Here is an 18,911-nt window from a genome sequence, read left to right as displayed (position 1 = left end):
TCTTACCGAAGCACGATCGGGAATCTCATCAAAGTAGGTCAATGTGTGGGAAGGAAAACAGCGGAGGCTCCAGGAAGAGATGCCACACTTGTTGGAGACCTTTGGTTTTTTCCTGACATCATCTCACTGACTGGATTACTTCATATTAGAAGTGAGGAAAAGGGAATGTAATGGAAGTGATGCAGCCTGTAACGTGGAGACTAATTTTCCTGCGGACATGGATGTTAGGATTTCTAATCGTCTTCGGTAAGAAATAGTTCTGTTTGTGGTTTCATGCTCATGTTTATGAAGCTGGAAACCTGCAGTCAGCTGAGACTGAAGAAGTCACTTGGATGAGTCACGAAACGTTTCTCCCACTGAAAACGTCCAGATGAACAGAAACTACTTTTTTGGTGCACACAAATACAGGGAGTGCAGAATTATTAGGCAAGTTGTATTTTTGAGGAATAATTTTATTATTGAACAACAACCATGTTCTCAATGAACCCAAAAAACTCATTAATATCAAAGCTGAATGTTTTTGGAAGTAGTTTTTAGTTTGTTTTTAGTTTTAGCTATTTTAGGGGGATATCTGTGTGTGCAGGTGACTATTACTGTGCATAATTATTAGGCAACTTAACAAAAAACAAATATATACCCATTTCAATGATTTATTTTTACCAGTGAAACCAATATAACATCTCCACATTCACAAATATACATTTCTGACATTCAAAAACAAAACAAAAACAAATCAGCGACCATTAAAGCCACCTTTCTTTGCAAGGACACTCAAAAGCCTGCCATCCATGGATTCTGTCAGTGTTTTGATCTGTTCACCATCAACATTGCGTGCAGCAGCAACCACAGCCTCCCAGACACTGTTCAGAGAGGTGTACTGTTTTCCCTCCTTGTAAATCTCACATTTGATGATGGACCACAGGTTCTCAATGGGGTTCAGATCCTGGGGTTCATCATCAAATGTGAGATTTGATGATGGACCACAGGTTCTCAATGGGGTTCAGATCAGGTGAACAAGGAGGCCATGTCATTAGTTTTTCTTCTTTTATACCCTTTCTTGCCAGCCACGCTGTGGAGTACTTGGACGCGTGTGATGGAGCATTGTCCTGCATGAAAATCATGTTTTTCTTGAAGGATGCAGACTTCTTCCTGTACCACTGCTTGAAGAAGGTGTCTTCCAGAAACTGGCAGTAGGACTGGGAGTTGAGCTTGACTCCATCCTCAACCCGAAAAGGCCCCACAAGCTCATCTTTGATGATACCAGCCCAAACCAGTACTCCACCTCCACCTTGCTGGCGTCTGAGTGGGACTGGAGCTCTCTGCCCTTTACCAATCCAGCCACGGGCCCATCCATCTGGCCCATCAAGACTCACTCACATTTCATCAGTCCATAAAACCTTAGAAAAATCAGTCTTGAGATATTTCTTGGCCCAGTCTTGACGTTTCAGCTTGTGTGTCTTGTTCAGTGGTGGTCGTCTTTCAGCCTTTCTTACCTTGGCCATGTCTCTGAGTATTGCACACCTTGTGCTTTTGGGCACTCCAGTGATGTTGCAGCTCTGAAATATGGCCAAACTGGTGGCAAGTGGCATCTTGGCAGCTGCACGCTTGACTTTTCTCAGTTCATGGGCAGTTATTTTGCGCCTTGGTTTTTCCACACGCTTCTTGCGACCCTGTTGACTATTTTGAATGAAACGCTTGATTGTTCGATGATCACGCTTCAGAAGCTTTGCAATTTTAAGACTGCTGCATCCCTCTGCAAGATATCTCACTATTTTTGACTTTTCTGAGCCTGTCAAGTCCTTCTTTTGACCCATTTTGCCAAAGGAAAGGAAGTTGCCTAATAATTATGCACACCTGATATAGGGTGTTGATGTCATTAGACCACACCCCTTCTCATTACAGAGATGCACATCACCTAATATGCTTAATTGGTAGTAGGCTTTCGAGCCTATACAGCTTGGAGTAAGACAACATGCATGAAGAGGATGATGTGGACAAAATACTCATTTGCCTAATAATTCTGCACTCCCTGTATATGCCAAGCTGTATGCCAAGAGTGAACGAGACCTCAATTCACTGATCCACACTACCAGGCTATACAGCAATGACATCGGGATGTCATTCGGGCTGGAGAAGTGTAGTCGGATGGTAACAAAGAGAGGGAAGGTAGTCAGAACTGAGGGGATTGAACTACCAGAAGGCAACATTGCAGACATAGAGGACAGTTACAAGTACCTGGGGATCCCGCAGGCGAATGGGAACCATGAAGAGGCCGCTAGAAAAGCTGCAACCACCAAGTACCTGCAGAGGGTCAGGCAAGTCCTGAGGAGTCAGCTGAACGGTAAGAACAAGATCCGGGCTATCAACACCTACGCCCTGCCCGTGATCAGGTACCCTGCTGGGGTAATAAGCTGGCCAAAGGAGGAGACTGTCACGGTTTGCGGGTGCAAGCCGTGTGGAAATAACTTAGAACCAGGCAGCGGCAGCTCAAGTGCAGGTGAGAATTTATTAACAACGGACACACGAACAACGAGGCACTGGGAACAAGGAACTAGAACCTAAACTGGGTTAAACTAACAAAACAAACCAGAAACGAAGATGCAGGGAGGTCCGAGGAAACACATGGAGAGACACAGGGAGACCAAGGGGAAACAGCAACGAGGACGAGGTAACACACACTATAAATACACACGCCAGGAATCAGGGGAAGGGAAACAGGAGGGGAACACACCTGGAAGACATCACAACTGACGAGGCAGGGGAAAACGTAAACAGAACACACTGACATAAGACACAGACCTTCACAATAAAACAGGAACTACACATACAAGGACACACACGGGCCGAACAGAGTAAACACTAAACAGAGGAAGAACAGAACCAAAATCACACTAAATAGAAAAACACAAAACGCTGGGTCAAACGGACCCAGGATCATGACAGAGATAGAAGCCACTGACATAAAGACAAGAAAGCTCCTGACCATGCATGGAGGGTTTCACCCCAAGTCCAGCACCCTGAGGCTGTACGCTAAGCGGAAGGAAGGGGGCCGGGGACTGGTGAGTGTCAGCACCACAGTCCAGGATGAGACAACGAACATCCAAGAATACATTGGGAAGATGGCCCCAACTGACCGAGTGCTCAGTGAATACCTCAGGCAGCAGAAACCCAAGAAAGAGGAGGGAGACGAGGAACCATCATGGAAGGACAGGCCCCTGCACGGTATGTACCACCGGCAGATAGAGGAGGTGGCTGATATCCAGAAATCCTACCAGTGGCTGGACAAAGCCGGACTGAAAGACAGCACAGAGGCACTAATCATGGCAGCACAAGAACAAGCTCTGAGTACAAGATCCATAGAGGCTGGGGTCTATCACACCAGGCAAGACCCCAGGTGCAGGCTGTGTAAAGATGCCCCAGAGACAATCCAGCACATAACAGCAGGGTGCAAGATGCTAGCAGGCAGGGCATACATGGAACGCCATAACCAAGTGGCCGGCATAGTGTACAGGAACATCTGTGCCGAGTATAACCTGGAAGCCCCGAGGTCAAAATGGGAGATGCCCCCAAGGGTGATGGAGAATGACCGAGCTAAGATCCTGTGGGACTTCCAGATACAGACGGACAAAATGGTGGTGGCTAACCAACCGGACATAGTGGTGGTAAACAAACAGAAGAAGACGGCCGTAGTGATCGATGTAGCGGTTCCGAATGACAGCAACATCAGGAAGAAGGAACACGAGAAGCTGGAGAAATACCAAGGGCTCAGAGAAGAGCTCGAGAAGATGTGGAAGGTGAAGGTAACGGTGGTCCCCGTGGTAATCGGAGCACTGGGTGCGGTGACTCCCAAGCTAGGCGAGTGGCTCCAGCAGATCCCGGGAACAACATCGGAGATCTCTGTCCAGAAGAGCGCAGTCCTGGGAACAGCTAAGATACTGCGCAGGACCCTCAAGCTCCCAGGCCTCTGGTAGAGGACCCGAGCTTGAAGGATAAACCGCCCGCAGGGGCGAGATGGGTGTTTTTTTTTATATATATATATATATATATATTTGCAGTTACCAAAAGCAAAAACAAATCAAAGTAATAACCTGGCAAAGAATAATTTTTCTCAGATGAGGCTGACGTCAGTTTGACTCTACTGTGACTAAACCATGAAATAAACCTGACACACAAAATACTGTAAGCCATCTCCACAATAATCAGTAAGAAGACATAAATAGAGAAGATTAAAATGAAATCCATTCATTAAATCTAACAAATATTAGAGCTTTATCAACCTAGGACAGGGGTCGGCAACCTGCGGCTCTTTAGTCCTTATACTGCAGCTCCGGGTGGTTTGGGCAAATAAATTAGAAGTATTTAGCTGAAGTGTATTTTATTCATGTTAGTTCTTTTTAACTCGTAGTTCTAAATTGGAAGATTATTGTGATATTGAAATATAAAAATAAAATTATATTCTATTATTTTTTCATCGCTCAAAATAAGAGTCACACTCGCGGAAGCCGGTGTACCCGCCGAAACGCTGTGCATTTATCGAGACTTTCAACCCCAGGTAGGCCAATTATGGCTCTTCAGATCCACATTATGTCAGCAGCTGTTCTCCACCGTGAACTATGTTAAAGACAAACACCGCTCACGCCTGACAGATGACAGCTTACAGTCCTGCGTAAACTGACTTCGCATAGCCCCGATTTGCGGACTCTGTGCGCAGAGGTTCAGGAGCAGCAGTCCCATTGTAAACAAATTACGGCAGACCCGACGATGTTTCCATGAGCATGCTTTTGAGCATCTCTTTATTGACCACTTTTCACACACGGTTGCTGTACGCATACAGCCGGCTGTAGCTTTTCAGCTCACAGCCCGACATACACCACCACGAACACAACAGCACAGATAGCGCAGATGTAAAGGCAGCGAGGCGTGATTGCGGGTGTCGCTCAGGTGCGTCCGCCTCCCCTGCAGCGGCGCTGCAGACCACGCCCCGCCGCACGCATTAACCAGGTAAAATACATATTTAGGCAGAATTTTGCAAATATCTATTTTTCATTTTTTAGCAGCATAGTGCTTTTTTCCAATTATTTTTTAAGAGTCAGGTCAAGGCTCCAACAGCCCGAAGGCGATATAAGGGTGGCGGCTCACAACAGTTTTTGTTTGCTACATGGATCATTTTAGTTCAGCTGGGTGTCTTTCCTTTTGTTATATTTCTTTAAGAGTTCAAAATGTGTTGATTACATAAATATAATTTAATTTTCTCTGTAGCACTTCATGGATTTCATAAGCAGCACACCTTAGTTGTTCACACAAAGCATAAAGATAAAAAAACCAATATATACAGTGTTATCTTCATTTTAGATATCAAAAAGTATTTGCGGCTCCCAGTGTTTTCTTTTGCGTGGAAACCGGGTCCAAATGGCTCTTTGGGTGTAAAAGGTTGCAGACCCCTGGACTAGGATTTAAAAAAATAAATTTGTGAATGGCTGACTTAAAGAAATAGATGTGTTAAGGCCCCCCGGGCTGGTGTGTTTGCAGTGTGGACCAAAAGCAGACACAGAAGAGAGAAAACTGTAACAAAAAGTGAGCCGTTTACTAGGCTGATAGCAAAAACAAAAATAACACAAAGCGAACTGGGGAAAAATTAACCTGAAACCTGAACTGGGAAAAACTAAAACTAAAACATGAAAAACTATGAAATGAACATGGCCTGAACAGGAACATGAGGGAAACCCGAGACATGAAGAGCTGAGACTCACAGAACAAACAGACAACCCAACACTGAACAGAGGAAGACAGAGAACTTAAATACACAGCAGGGTGATGAGGGAAGTGAGAATACCTGGGAAAACACAGCTGACACAAATGAACCTGAACGCCACAGGGGGAGTCAAACTAGACCCACGGACCATGAACACCTGACTCTTCATAATAAAACAGGAACAAGAAAGGAACGTAGACAACATGATCTTGACAAAAACAATATTGAACACAGAGATATGAAATACACTGGGAGACCTGAGTGAAGTTGCCCCCCCCACACCTTCTTTAAATCAAACAAAATTGTTGTCAAACGTTTGTGCTGCAAAAATGTCAGTTTGTCCTGAATTTCGCTTTAAAGATGTTAATAAGCGTCCCTACGTTAAAAAACAAACATTGGTGTCAATCAATTGTGCTACATTTGTGCTGCAAAATCTTTTGTTTGTACTGCTGATTTATTTTTTTATTTTTTTATCATATATCCCTTTTAAAAATATGGGCAGTGGTCTTTGATTAAGGAACTGACCTCAGTGTGCTGGTTTCAGTTATTGTGCAAATGTCCTGTTTATAAGATTGAGGAAACCTGCAGTCAGCTGAGACTGAAGAAGTCACTTGGATGAGTGACAAAAGGTTTCTGCCACTGAAAACGTCCAGATGAACAGAATCAACTTTTGGGCTTTACTTACCTGGATGACTGAGCATGCATCAAGACGATGAAACAAAGGAAACACACAAAAAGATGCTTTTATGTTTTTACTGATGCTGTTAAACTTTACTGACCAACACAAGACACCAAACACCCTTTAGTGACACTGAAATCCAGCTGCACTCAAGTAAAAGCTAAAAAAAACTCATTTTAATCTTTTCTTTGTGAATTTATTTATTTAAGCAAAAATCACTTTTATTTTGGGAGACAACACATTCAAACTCAAATATTTCCTTAGGGTCTTCTTTTATTTGCTTTTTTGTATCAGCCAACTTATATTTACATAATACAGCTTTAATGTGACTCTGGTTGTGTTTCCATTATTGTGTCTTAAACATGAACTTTTCTTCCTTCTGCTCTTTCTTCCTGTAACATTTCACATGAATACTGAAATCATCAATCAGCTCCAGCAGGAGAAAAAAGCAGCAGAGGACCTGAAGAAGCAGCTGGAGGACAAAAATCGTGAGGTTTGTGTTTCTATTATAAACATTCAGAATTTACTGAGCCAACTCTCTTTATCTCTGTATTGTAAAGATTCATGAAGCAAACTTTAGATATTAGTTTGTTTAATTGACACCAAATGTCTCTAAAAGTAACTGTTTCTATATATTGAACAAGATTATAATTCATGTTTACATCCAAAGAAAGTGCTGACATGCAGAAACTCATCTTCCTTTTTTCATTCATATCAACACTGTTAATTTAAAATACTCAATTAATTATGAACTAATAATGAAATGCAAATGAATGTGTTTCTTTGGGATCGTCCTTTTGTCATTTATATCATAGCAGGCTCTTAATTCTATGTAGAACTTAATTTATTATTTTTTATGTATGAATGTGTGATTGTATTGTGTAATCACACACGTTTCCTTCCATTGTTGCAGTTTCTGTATCATTGACCACAAAAGCACTTATAAATCCACCTTATACACATTTGTCAGATCGTCCCACAACACTTCATGTTGTTAAAATCAGGCTGCATCAGCTCACTTATATTTACATAAAACAGCTTTGATTTAGTCTCTTTGTATAAAGCTATCAGAATAGAACAGAATCACCACATTACCCATGAAAATGACATCAATTCCCGTGGGTTTTTTTTTTTCCCAGGTAAAGGTGGGCATGTGAAAGTCTTTTGAAAAGTAATTCCAAAGCAGGAACAGCTGATGGGATCAGCAAAGTGTGTTTTTGGATTATAATGTTTTTGTTGCTCTTTTCATCCGATTTTTGCAAAGCCATTAGTGGAGGGAAACCGTGACCTGGAACAAGTTGAATCCATGATAAGTTAGGAAAACTCTTCTGTTTTCATATGCAAAAAGACATTATTGCTCTCGTCTACCTGGTTGCAATTCTGCAGCCTTTGATTTAAAAATAGTTAAGTGAAAAACAGCAGGTCAAGGCAGAAGCTCCAGAAGGAGCAGCAGAGGACAGATTGTAATGACGGCTGATAATGAAACAAGTCCTCAGCAAGTTTATGTAAGTTTACGCATAAACGTACATGTGTGTTTATCAGTTCTCTTTCTTAACTATGTTCCTGGACGACATTATTCTTCTACTTTTTTACGACACCACCCTCTAGTGGTGCAGTTTGGTATATAACATTACAGGACAACATCTGCTCCCTCGTTATGAAAGAGCCTTCATCGTAAACAAATGATCAGAAAATAGAGTGTAGCAAAGTAAAGTAGCTCAACATTTATCAAATCAACAATACACTTGTAACTTAAATCATAACAACAGTCGTAACATCAGAATATTACAAACAGTAAGGCTGAGTAAACCTGTAATTATTTACACTGCTATATAAAATGAAAAATACATTATTGTTCCCATTTCTGTTCTTAATGTAGTTCTTAGTGCATTGGTGGCAGTGAATCCATTCTGTTAAACTGAAGTACAACAAGCACAACTATTATGGCACAATATGGTCTTTGTGACAGCGAGGTTCGTACTTGACGTGGCAGTCTTGAGGACAGTCACTCAGGGACAGCGTACAAAACGAGTGTCATTCCAGATCTTTTCATCATCCAGCAAGAAGCCTTTGGTTTTTGTTACTGTTACAGGAGGAGGAAGTCCGAAGTCCTTTAACAGCGTGATGTAGTTTCCTCATCCTCACTCTCTCTCTTGAATGCTTCTGTGCATTACGCTTATCATTAGCGTAACGTTGCCTCTTCAGCTTATGTTTCTTAACTGAGTGAGGTGCAAAGTCATTCAGTGGAGACACAGTAGAAGGCAAAGGGAGCATGTCCACTTTAGTATGCATCTTTCTCCATGCAGGAGTTCATAGGGAGAGAAGAAAGTGGTCACATGCAGTGTTGTCCCATAAACTTGAAGCCTGCTTCCATGGCTGTGACGGCTGGATTGGTGTCTGGATGCAGGTGCAGAGGTCACGATGAAATCGGTCAATTGCTCCATTTGCAGCTGGGTCGTAGACAGATGTTCTGCTGTGAGAGATGCCTGTATTTTGGAGGAATGAGTTGAACGCTTCAGAGGTAAACTGTGTACCATTGTCTGTTACAATGTTCTCTGGGTTGCCGTGACAACTAAAGACAGACGAGAGGATCTGAATAACATCATTAGTAGTAGCAGAACATGAAAAGGCAAGCTCTGGCCATTTGGAGTAGGAGTCAGTCGATGCCACCAGCAGAGGTCTCTTAATCTTTGCTTTGTGCGCACAATCCTTTGTTGCCTTTCCTGTGTTAGTGCAATCAGTTTAGGTGCAACGAGCCTTGAGCCTCTAAAAACATAATTACTTAGAGTTGAGAGTTCATTATGGATGTTGTAATAAGGTGCAAGTGATTTGATTGCGGCAGACAAAACACTTTGTATTTGTGAGCGCAAAGCAAACAGTTCAGGTCAAGTCAAACAGGCAGGAGTCAAAATCAGCAACTGGAAGTGACGACATGGCAGCAGAAAATATGAGCGACCATTTTGCATCTGACGTGAGATGGGAAGAAACAAGCAGACGAGACAGTCAGCTGTATAGTTCAGAGAACCTGGGTGGTAAATAACGTCATAATTAATAAAAACTTGTTAAGATCCAACAAAATTTTTGATCCAAAATATGATTATTTGCCATTTTTCAAGTGGTCTTAAAGTTCTTATTTGGACTGTACAAATAATCAGTATTGAACAATTATATCCATTCAACTCAGCAAAATTACAAGGATACCCAAATTTTCAGATTTGTTTAATTTCATACAACTAACTTTTTTTTTGCACAGTGAGAGAGTTGGACTTAAATTGAGTCGGGTCTATTTCATACACATGTGGAGGTGCTTATTGATGGGCTGGGAATGATATTTAACTTTGGTTATGTTCACTGTGGAGAAAATTGCATGGATTTTGTGTGTAGAGCCAAACGTGATCAAGATGCATAGGGCTACTTTCCTCATACCTGAGAAAGTTGTCTGAGGGACTGTTTGGAGCTATAAAGTGAAGGGTCAGTTCTTACAAATTGCTCTTTTGGGTCCACATCTGCTTTGAGATTTACCTGGAGAAGCCCAGAATTCACCCATTGTTCTATTTTCACTGTCCACTTTTCTTTTTTGGAAGCTCCATTTGCTCTCTCTCTCTCTCTCTCTCTCTGTTTTCCAACTTTCTCCGGTGTAGTTGAATTTATTTATTTATTTTCCCCTTTCTTTTCTGTTGGTCTGGGTCTGTATGGATCAGCCTCTGAGTCCGGACCCAGAACACGGTCCGCCTGTTAGTGATCTCTGATGTACAGGATCAGCTCTGTTCCAGCTTTTCATTAAGCTACAAAGCACTGCTGTTTCACTTTACATACATGATTTGTTGGCTTTGTGTGATGGTGCTGCTGTCATAGGCTGATAGAACGAGTAGCATAAGTTGAGATGGGAGTTAAAGCTTCTGTTTGATTGGACTGACTGTGTGTGAAGAGGGAAAACAAGGATAAGAATATTGCACATCTTAACTTAATAAAACATATTAAGTTAAGATGTGCAATATGAGTCCCAAAAGTTGATTCTGTTCATCTGGACGTAGCGTTTTCATTTGGAGAAACGTTTCGTCACTCATCAAGGTGATCACCTTTATTATTGTATTACATTGTTACTTTTTAATGCCATTTTTATATTGTTAAGCACTTTGTGCAGTATCGGCTGTTTGAAATGTGCTATATAAATAAATTTGACCTTGACCTTGACCCAATCTTATAAACAATATATTTGCATAATAACTGAAACCAGCCCACTGAATGAACAATGGGCTGGGAGGTCAGTTCCTTGATCATTAATATGCAGTAATATGCTGCTGTAGAGAACTTTTGTTCTGTTGCAGACAGTGTATGTGAAGCAAACACCACATGTTTTTCTGTGCCATCAGGTTACACTTGAGCAAATACAGCACTGAGCCCATAGTCACTTGCATTAGTAGAGATCACAACACACAAAGCAGGGTCAAACAGGGCCAGAGCAGCTCCATTCAGCAGGAGTTCTTTAACTCTTCAAAGCTCACGTGTGCATCTGAAGTCCATGTGAACGTGTTCTCGTCACTGGCACAGCCTCACATAGGGGCTACAACAGTCACAAAGTTTGGTAAAAACTTGTAGTAGCAGATCTCAAAGCAGCATCAACATGCTCTTCATCAGGAAGGATACCTTCAGCAGTGACAACATGATCTAAGAAGCATAAGAATGTCTTCATAAAATGACATTTGTTTTCATTAAGCACAAATCCAGCAACCCTGAGCTTCTGCAGAGAAGCACTAAGTTTATGTTCATGTTCAGCAGCACCATAGACAATAAGGTCACCCAGGTAGTTCTGGACACCTGGAAGGTCTTTAAGGATTTCAACCATTATTTTCTGAAAAGCTGAGGAGGCAGAGGCCAGTCCATAAGGGACCCAGCAACTGATTACTCTGCAGGGAAAAAATGGTCTGCTATTATCAACAACAACAACAACAACAACAACAACAACAACAACTACTACTACTTGTGTGCCTTGTTAAATGTATGCATCCCTCTTAATGTTTCCTGTTGTAGGGATTAAAAATATCACAGTGTGACCTTTCCTAACCTCAAACACTCACACTGTGGGAAATTGAACAGGAATTTTCATATGTGACTTAAGTGAAATTTCAAAACATGTTTACACACAAGTTTCTGAGGAAAGGAAGAAGAAAGCTGAGTATGAAGCTGAATCCATGATGAACATGGAGTGTCTGTTGTTAGTAAAGCACGTTGTTACATCTCTGCTGTTTCTCGTGAAGGAGAGTCGAGAGTTCTCGTGTAAATAAGAAACTTTTTTTCCCCAAAATCTTTCCAGCTAGCATACTAATAAATAAATCCACAGTCATATTTCTACAGATTGACAAAAATACACCAAAAATGTATTTATTTATAAATTAAGGCGTTACATAAGGTTAACATTTTTTAGCTATAGGGGCAGCTTGGTGCACTGTCCTGCTTTTATTCTGTTAATTTCTTATATGAAAACTATTAAAGTCTGACAATTTCGTCATAAGCTGATGTGAAAATTTGATAAAGATACCAAAAACATTGACATCAGATTATAAAATTAATTCAGTCAGTCTTCACTTTAATTTAAATATTCTATACTTTCTCTATATTAACATTCAGATTTCTTTAACCATTGAGAATTACTATAAATTTCTCTAAGTCTCAAATATGGTCTCACATACAGTTACTGTAGCTTAGAGACAGTTTGTCACGGCAGGGTCTGCTGGGAAGTTTGTGAAATGGACCCAAGTGCAGATATTAGTGAGAGGAACTGAAAACCGAGCCTCTATTCGGGCTGATGACTTGAGTGAAAACAAACTTGAACAATGACAAAAAATAAACTAAAACCTAAACTAGGAAAAACTCAGGTAACTGAGACTAAACTCTGATAACTATGACGAGATGTGGAGGAACAACAGACAAACTAACACTGAACAAAGGAAGACAGAGGACTTAAATACACACAGGAGGTGATCAGGGGAAGTGGAAACACACGAGGAAACAGCTGACTGGAATGAACATAATGATGCCACAGGGGAAGTGAAAACTAAACACCATGACAGAGACACAATGACCAAAGAATAAAACTAAAACACTGGGTTGCAGACGCAGTACTCTGACACAGTTAAAGGTCAGAGTCCCTGTTTGAAGTCTTTAAGGAAGAGAGATTTGAAAGATACAGAAAATGTGTTCAGACTGTTGTTTAACAGTCCAGATTATTTTGTTTAGGCTGAACCTTCGTGTTGATCTGTTTGTCTGTTAGCTTGATTAAAAAACAGGAAGCTGAGGAGAAGTTGAAGGAGGAAGATCAAAAAATATATTACCAGAATATTCAAGCTGCTTCCATGATTCATATTAAGACAAACAATAGACAATGAAGTCTAAGAAGCTTGGAAAGAAAAGCGGACGTCTTTATGTTTCTTGAACACGTCTCACCTACGAGGAGCTTCTCCAGTTCGAAGACATTTTGTTTCAGCATTACGTCATGTCACTGTCTTAATTTGTTAAACACATAGATTTTTTAATCTATTTATTCAATGTGTGTTAAATCTTTTAGCAGCATTTAGCAAACATTGTTTCTAATAAGCCCCAAATATTTTATATCTCTGACCTGTCACACACATTAATCTGTATTTGTTGTGTTACTCTCAGCAACAGATGAACAAACTACAGAAAGGTGACATCATTTTGGACGAGGTCGACAGATATGGCCCCTATATCTGTCTGAGAAACACTTCCAGTGAGGTACTGCTGCTTGCATGCTGATGAACAATGAGTACAACCTAAACACAAACAACATGTTTTGTGTATTCAGAAATATTTCTGAAACAAGGTCCTTTTCACTTGTAGATACAAGAAAGACGTAACTGACACATTCATTTATAAACACTTTGGATTTCACACACACTGAACTTTGTTGTCTCATTCTTTTTCCTTTTTTTCATTCTCTTGATTCCCTTTTGCAGGATAAGATGATGACAGGTTGGAAGCTAAAACTGATCAAAGACAGAGAACTCTTCACATACAAATTTGAAAGAAACTTTACACTGAAAGCTGGAGAAGGACTCACTGTGAGTCTGTGTTACTAGATTTTTCTTTCAGTCTCTCTTATTATTACTTTTCACTTGGACATCTGTGACATTTTTATTGGTTACATTTACAGTTACACCGATTCAGAGAAACCAGGAGCCCGTATCCTGACAACACTCACCGGTGTTGGGCGAGCATGAGCAGGTGGAATAGTAGAGACAACGTGAAGATCAGCCTCATGAGCAACACTGGAGAAGAGCACAGACTAAAGTGATGCTTTTTACAAACAAGATTACATCGTGCAAATTCACTAGAATAGTTTTGTTTTGATGAATAAAAGAACAGGATGTTATTATATTTTATATTTTTCACATAATTTTAAATCAGTTTAATATTTTTTTCATATAATTAAAAATATGTATTAAACAAGTCTTCAAAAAGTTTTCATTATTCTTTGAGGTGCAACACAAAAGTAGTTTTAACTGCAGTGACGTGGAAAATCACGCTTCACTGTCTCTTTAAACTGAAGCTACATGAGTGAAAACTTCACATGAAAAAAAAGCTGGATTGTTATTTTTTTTAAAATGAACTATGTAGCATTTCTAAACATTAGCATCTTAACATATTATGAGTTTGCTTCAATAATGCAGACGTGCAGTAACTTTGGAGAGAAACTGCTACATACTGCCTCCAATGGCCATATCAGACTGTCTGTGCCTCCCACTGCACCAAGTCTGTTTTCCACCTTCTCTTCTCCTGGCACCTGGTCATTGTAGTGGTTTATTGCTTCAAAGAGTTTTCTCTTCTTTGCCAGCTTCCTTCATCACAAGTGTCAAATTTGATTTCTGCCTGAACTACAGAAACAAAACAGTATAAATAATAAGCATGACTGTGTGTGTGTGTGTGTGTGTGTGTGTGTGTGTGTGTGGTAACAGTCCTACTAAAGATTATGGAACTGAATTAACAAATCACCCCCCATTAAATAAATGAATAAATCCATAAATAAACCATGAATTCAATTCAGTTTTATGTATACACACCAAATCACGATAACAGTCAACTCGAAGGTGCTTTATATGGTAAAGTAGACCCCAGAATAAGGCACTTCCACTGTCCAATATCAAAGATAGTCATTCCTGGAAGTCCCATTATTAATCATTGTATTTCAGTTCATTCATGACAGTCAGTTAAAACTTAAGATTAACACAATGGAGCATTATCCAGCTTCCTGTCATGTAATCTTATAGAAAGTATTACAATTTTAGAAAAAAAGAGCAAAAGAAATAACTGAAAGTCAGGCTCCTGAACAAAATACAGCTAACCATGATCAGATTTCATCATGCAACTGGTTGTAAGGGAACAACACGAAAGGTAGTTGTTAACCATTTCAATCTCCTTCCCTGATGTTGTTCCAGCACCGTTCTGATTTTTGCCAGTCAATCCGGATTCTTTAATAAATAATTGCAAACCAGCATTTACTATAACATCAATATAAAACCCATTCCAGATAGTATGATAAAGAATGTGTAGCACCTCACACTTGGTTGAATGGGCCTTGGCATGCATGACAGAAAGGAATAGCCTCATCTGCAGTATGAGGTCTGAGTTCCAACATGGAAAATGCAAACTTCTGAATGTATGGCCAGTACTTGTGGTCTATGACTCCACTGCAGGGGAGGGGTGGTGCAGCACGCTCGAGGGCAGTGCCAGGGATGCTGGCAGGGTAGCTGCAGCTCATCTGGTAATCACGCTCTCACCTTTTCCAGTGATGCAGGGACCTGGAGAGAGGAGAGGAGAGTCAGCTGGAAAGCTGTCCAGACATCTGCAAAGCAAAATTGCCTGCATGACAGAGTTCCCAGACAAAAACCACTGCTGAACAAAAGTAACATAAAAACTCATCTAAGGTTTCCTAGAAAACATTGTGATGATCCCCAAGACGTTTGACAAAAACTGACTTTGCACAGTATAAATAAAATTGAATTGAATTGACTTAAAAGACTCATTGCCAGGTATTGCCAATGCTTGATTGTTGCTACGGGTGGCCCAACCAGTTATTAGAGTTAGAGACAATCACTTTCTCACACAGGGTTTGGATGGTTTGGATTTTCTTTTTCCTCATCATAACGAACACCTTCATTTAGAAACTGCATTTTGTGTTTACTTGTGTTATCTTTGTCTAATATTTAAATTTGTTTGATGATCTGAAACATTTAAGTGTGGCAAACATTCAAAAACATAGGAAATCAGGAAGGGACAAACAGATTTTCACACCACTGTAGCTTCTCTGGAAGTTGTCTCCATGTATTTTACCAGCCTTTAAATTTGCAAATATACAGTTAGTAAAAAAAAGTCAAATAAAATGGGTACACTTGCATTTCCACTTTAGGCTGCTGTAGTCCTCACTCTCCAACATCCTCAAAAAGCCTTGCCTTGATAAACTGGCACGATGTCTTTGCAATGAAATATGGCAACATGTCCAGTGGCTGCAGTTCTTCGCTGGAAGCACATTGGAATTTAACTTGAGTGGCAGATTAATGATGATGATGAAGACTGCTCATTTTACTCATTTAACATCTGTTGTATCCAGAATATCCTGCAGTTCCTGCATCTCACTGTCTGAAATACATAAACATCCCTTTAATGCCCCTGTCAGTCTGCCCCAGGGCAGCTGTGGCTACAACCGTAGCTTGCCTCCACCAGTGTGTGAATGTGAGCGTGAATGAATAATGTCATTGTAAAGCGCTTTGGGTGCCTTGAAAAGCGCTATATAAATCCAATGCATTATTATTATTATTATTAATGCTTTTTGCTTGTACCAATTGAAGTAAGATGTCATCTTACTTAATAAGTCTTGAACACTTTCTACAACAGATTTTTTTATATTGTCTGATGGTATTAAAATGATTACATAATAAATGCAAAATTATTTTGAAAGGATTACCATAAATCATAAGACTTGATCAAAAGCAGTGAAAATAAACACTTAAGTAAAAAGTGTTGTTTTAGGGCAGCAACAGCAGAGGCAACAGTGTCACCTGTATGTGGAAGTGAGTAGAAAATTCTTTGTCCCTTTGTTTCTAAGCAGTGAAGTAAAGTAGGTCTACTTCTTGCTTCAGGCATTACCTGTTGCACTGATGTACATTTGCAGCCATGATGACTCAGCAAAAATCAACATAGGCAGAAAAAACACGCAGAGTCACTCGTTTCCAAAATGTGTTGGTGGCTGATAATGAAACAAGTCCTCAGCAAGGAACAAGTGCCTTTGAATGACTGCAGCACATAAACAAACATGTAACGCCACATTAAACTATGTAGGTTTATCATTCTTCTACATTTTTAAGACACCACCCTCTAGTGGTGCAGTTTGGTATGTAACATTACAGGACAACATGGATCAAGCTGCAAACAAAGTTTGGTAAAGACCAATAAAAAGAAAAAAAAATCATATATGTCATTTGTGCATAAGAGAAAAGTATAAAGTACTAAAAAATATTGTTTCCCTGTTAAAAACTGTGATGTTTCTTCCTCCGGTCTGCAGCTGGAAAATAAACTCAAGGATGAGAAAAAGAGGAATTGTCATGGCCCTGTGCCTCTCCGGCTAGCCCGGTCTGGCTACAAGTGTTTTTGCCTCTTTTGTCCCTTCTCTCTTCCCTCTCGCGCTCTGCGCACCACCGGGGCGGAGTTCTCTGTGAGCTCCCGCCCCTGGCTCCCGCACCTGCAAACAATCTCCTGTGATCAGCGCTCACTCTGGCTCGGTACTTAAGGAGGTGGCTGGAGGCGCCTCGTCGCTGGATTATTGTGTAACACTCGTTAGTGTCATTACAAATCAAGCTTTCTCTGAGTTTCACTCGTGCCGCTGCTTACCTGTTCTCCTTTCCTGTGTCAGACTTCTCGCCAGCCTGAGGATCGACATTTGGTGAGCTAAAGCCGGAGTACGAGCTAGCCTGAGCTTCCGGGAGAGATTGTACATAGCCCGTGTGTTCCTTCCCTGTGCCTGTGTCCCTGGATACCCTCCTTCCCGTGACCTCCCCCCCACTTGTATATATTCGCACCTGGTGTCTGTTGTTAATAAATTGTGAACCTTTTGAGATGGTCTGCCTTTGAGTCTCTCCTGAGCCTGACAGGAATGAAGAAACAAAGGAAAAAGTCAAAGAGATACTTTTATGTTTTTACATTTAATTCTGACTCTGATGCTGTTAAACTTTACAAACAAACAAAAAAATAACCAAAAACCTTTTAGTGACAATGAAATCCAGCTGCACTCAAATAAAAGATACAGTGGCTTGCAAAAGTATTCGGCCCCCTTGAACTTTTTCACATTTTGTCACATTACAGCCACAAACATGAATCAATTGTATTGGAATTCCACGTGAAAGACCAATACAAAGTGTGGTGTACACGTGAGAAGTGGAACAAAAATCATACATGATTCCAAAATTTTTTTACAAATAAATAACTGAAAAGTGGGGTGTGCGTAATTATTCAGCCCCCTTTGGTCTGAGTGCAGTCAGTTGCCCATCGACATTGCCTGATGAGTGCTAATGACTAAATAGAGTGCACCTGTGTGTAATCTAATGTCAGTACAAATACAGCTGCTCTGTGACGGCCTCAGAGGTTGTCTAAGAGAATATTGGGAACAACACCATGAAGTCCAAAGAACACACCAGACAGGTCAGGGATCAAGTTATTGAGAAATTTAAAGCAGGCTTAGGCTACAAAAATATTTCCCAAGCCTTGAACATCCCATGGAGCACTGTTCAAGCGATCATTCAGAAATGGAAGGAGTATGGCACAACAGTAAAATCTACCAAGACAAGGCCGTCCACCTAAACTCACAGGCCGAACAAGGAGAGCGCTGATCAGAAATGCAGCCAAGAGGCCCATGGTGACTCTGGACGAGCTGCAGAGATCTACAGCTCAGGTGGGGGAATCTGTCCATAGGACAACTATTAGTCGTGCACTGCACAAAGTTGGCCTATATGGAAGAGTGGCAAGAAGAAAGCCATTGTTAGCAGAAAACCATAAGAAGTCCCGTTTGCAGTTTGCCACGAGCCATGTGGGGGACACAGCAAACATATTAGGTCAGAGTTGATGGGAAGATGGATGGAGCCAAATACAGGGCAAACTTGGAAGAAAACCTCTTGGAGTCTGCAAAAGACTTGAGACTGGGGCCGAGGTTCACCTTCCAGCAGGACAACGACCCTAAACATAAAGCCAGGGCAACAATGGAACGGTTTAGAACAAAACATATCCATGTGTTAGAATGGCCCAGTCAAAGTTCAGATCTAAATCCAATCGAGAATCTGTGGCAAGATCTGAAAACTGCTGTTCACAAATGCTGTCCATCTAATCTGACTGAGCTGGAGCTGTTTTGCAAAGAAGAATGGGCAAAGATTTCAGTCTCTAGATGTGCAAAGCTGGTAGAGACATACCCTAAAAGAC

The 18,911-nt window shown here is 40.8% G+C and overlaps 1 protein-coding gene across 1 annotated transcript; it reads left to right on the top strand.

Annotated features, from left to right (window-relative positions):
* The first annotated feature begins 6,807 nt into the window (after positions 1 to 6,807).
* On the top strand, positions 6,808 to 13,875 carry LOC106096558 (prelamin-A/C-like). The gene is made up of 4 exons (XM_013264487.3): positions 6,808 to 6,924; positions 13,113 to 13,184; positions 13,406 to 13,510; positions 13,603 to 13,875. Exons 1-4 carry the CDS (start codon positions 6,838 to 6,840, stop codon positions 13,741 to 13,743), a joined length of 405 nt encoding a protein of 134 aa, XP_013119941.1. The 5' UTR covers positions 6,808 to 6,837; the 3' UTR covers positions 13,744 to 13,875.
* The last annotated feature ends 5,036 nt before the right edge of the window (positions 13,876 to 18,911 follow it).

Source organism: Oreochromis niloticus, linkage group LG3 (assembly GCF_001858045.2).
Source record: "Oreochromis niloticus isolate F11D_XX linkage group LG3, O_niloticus_UMD_NMBU, whole genome shotgun sequence".
In the NCBI taxonomy this organism is placed as follows: Eukaryota; Metazoa; Chordata; class Actinopteri; order Cichliformes; family Cichlidae; genus Oreochromis; species Oreochromis niloticus.
Note: the sequence above shows the minus strand (reverse complement) of the source record. Positions and strands in the feature narration are given on the sequence as shown.

Excerpts from the sequence above, each read along its gene's own strand:
- LOC106096558 (XM_013264487.3), top strand. The coding sequence starts at position 6,838 with ATGAATACTGAAATCATCAATCAGCTCCAGCAGGAGAAAAAAGCAGCA. Across the intron at positions 6,925-13,112 it reads TGGAGGACAAAAATCGTGAG|AAAGGTGACATCATTTTGGA; the intron begins GTTTGTGTTTCT and ends AACAAACTACAG. Across the intron at positions 13,185-13,405 it reads TGAGAAACACTTCCAGTGAG|GATAAGATGATGACAGGTTG; the intron begins GTACTGCTGCTT and ends TCCCTTTTGCAG.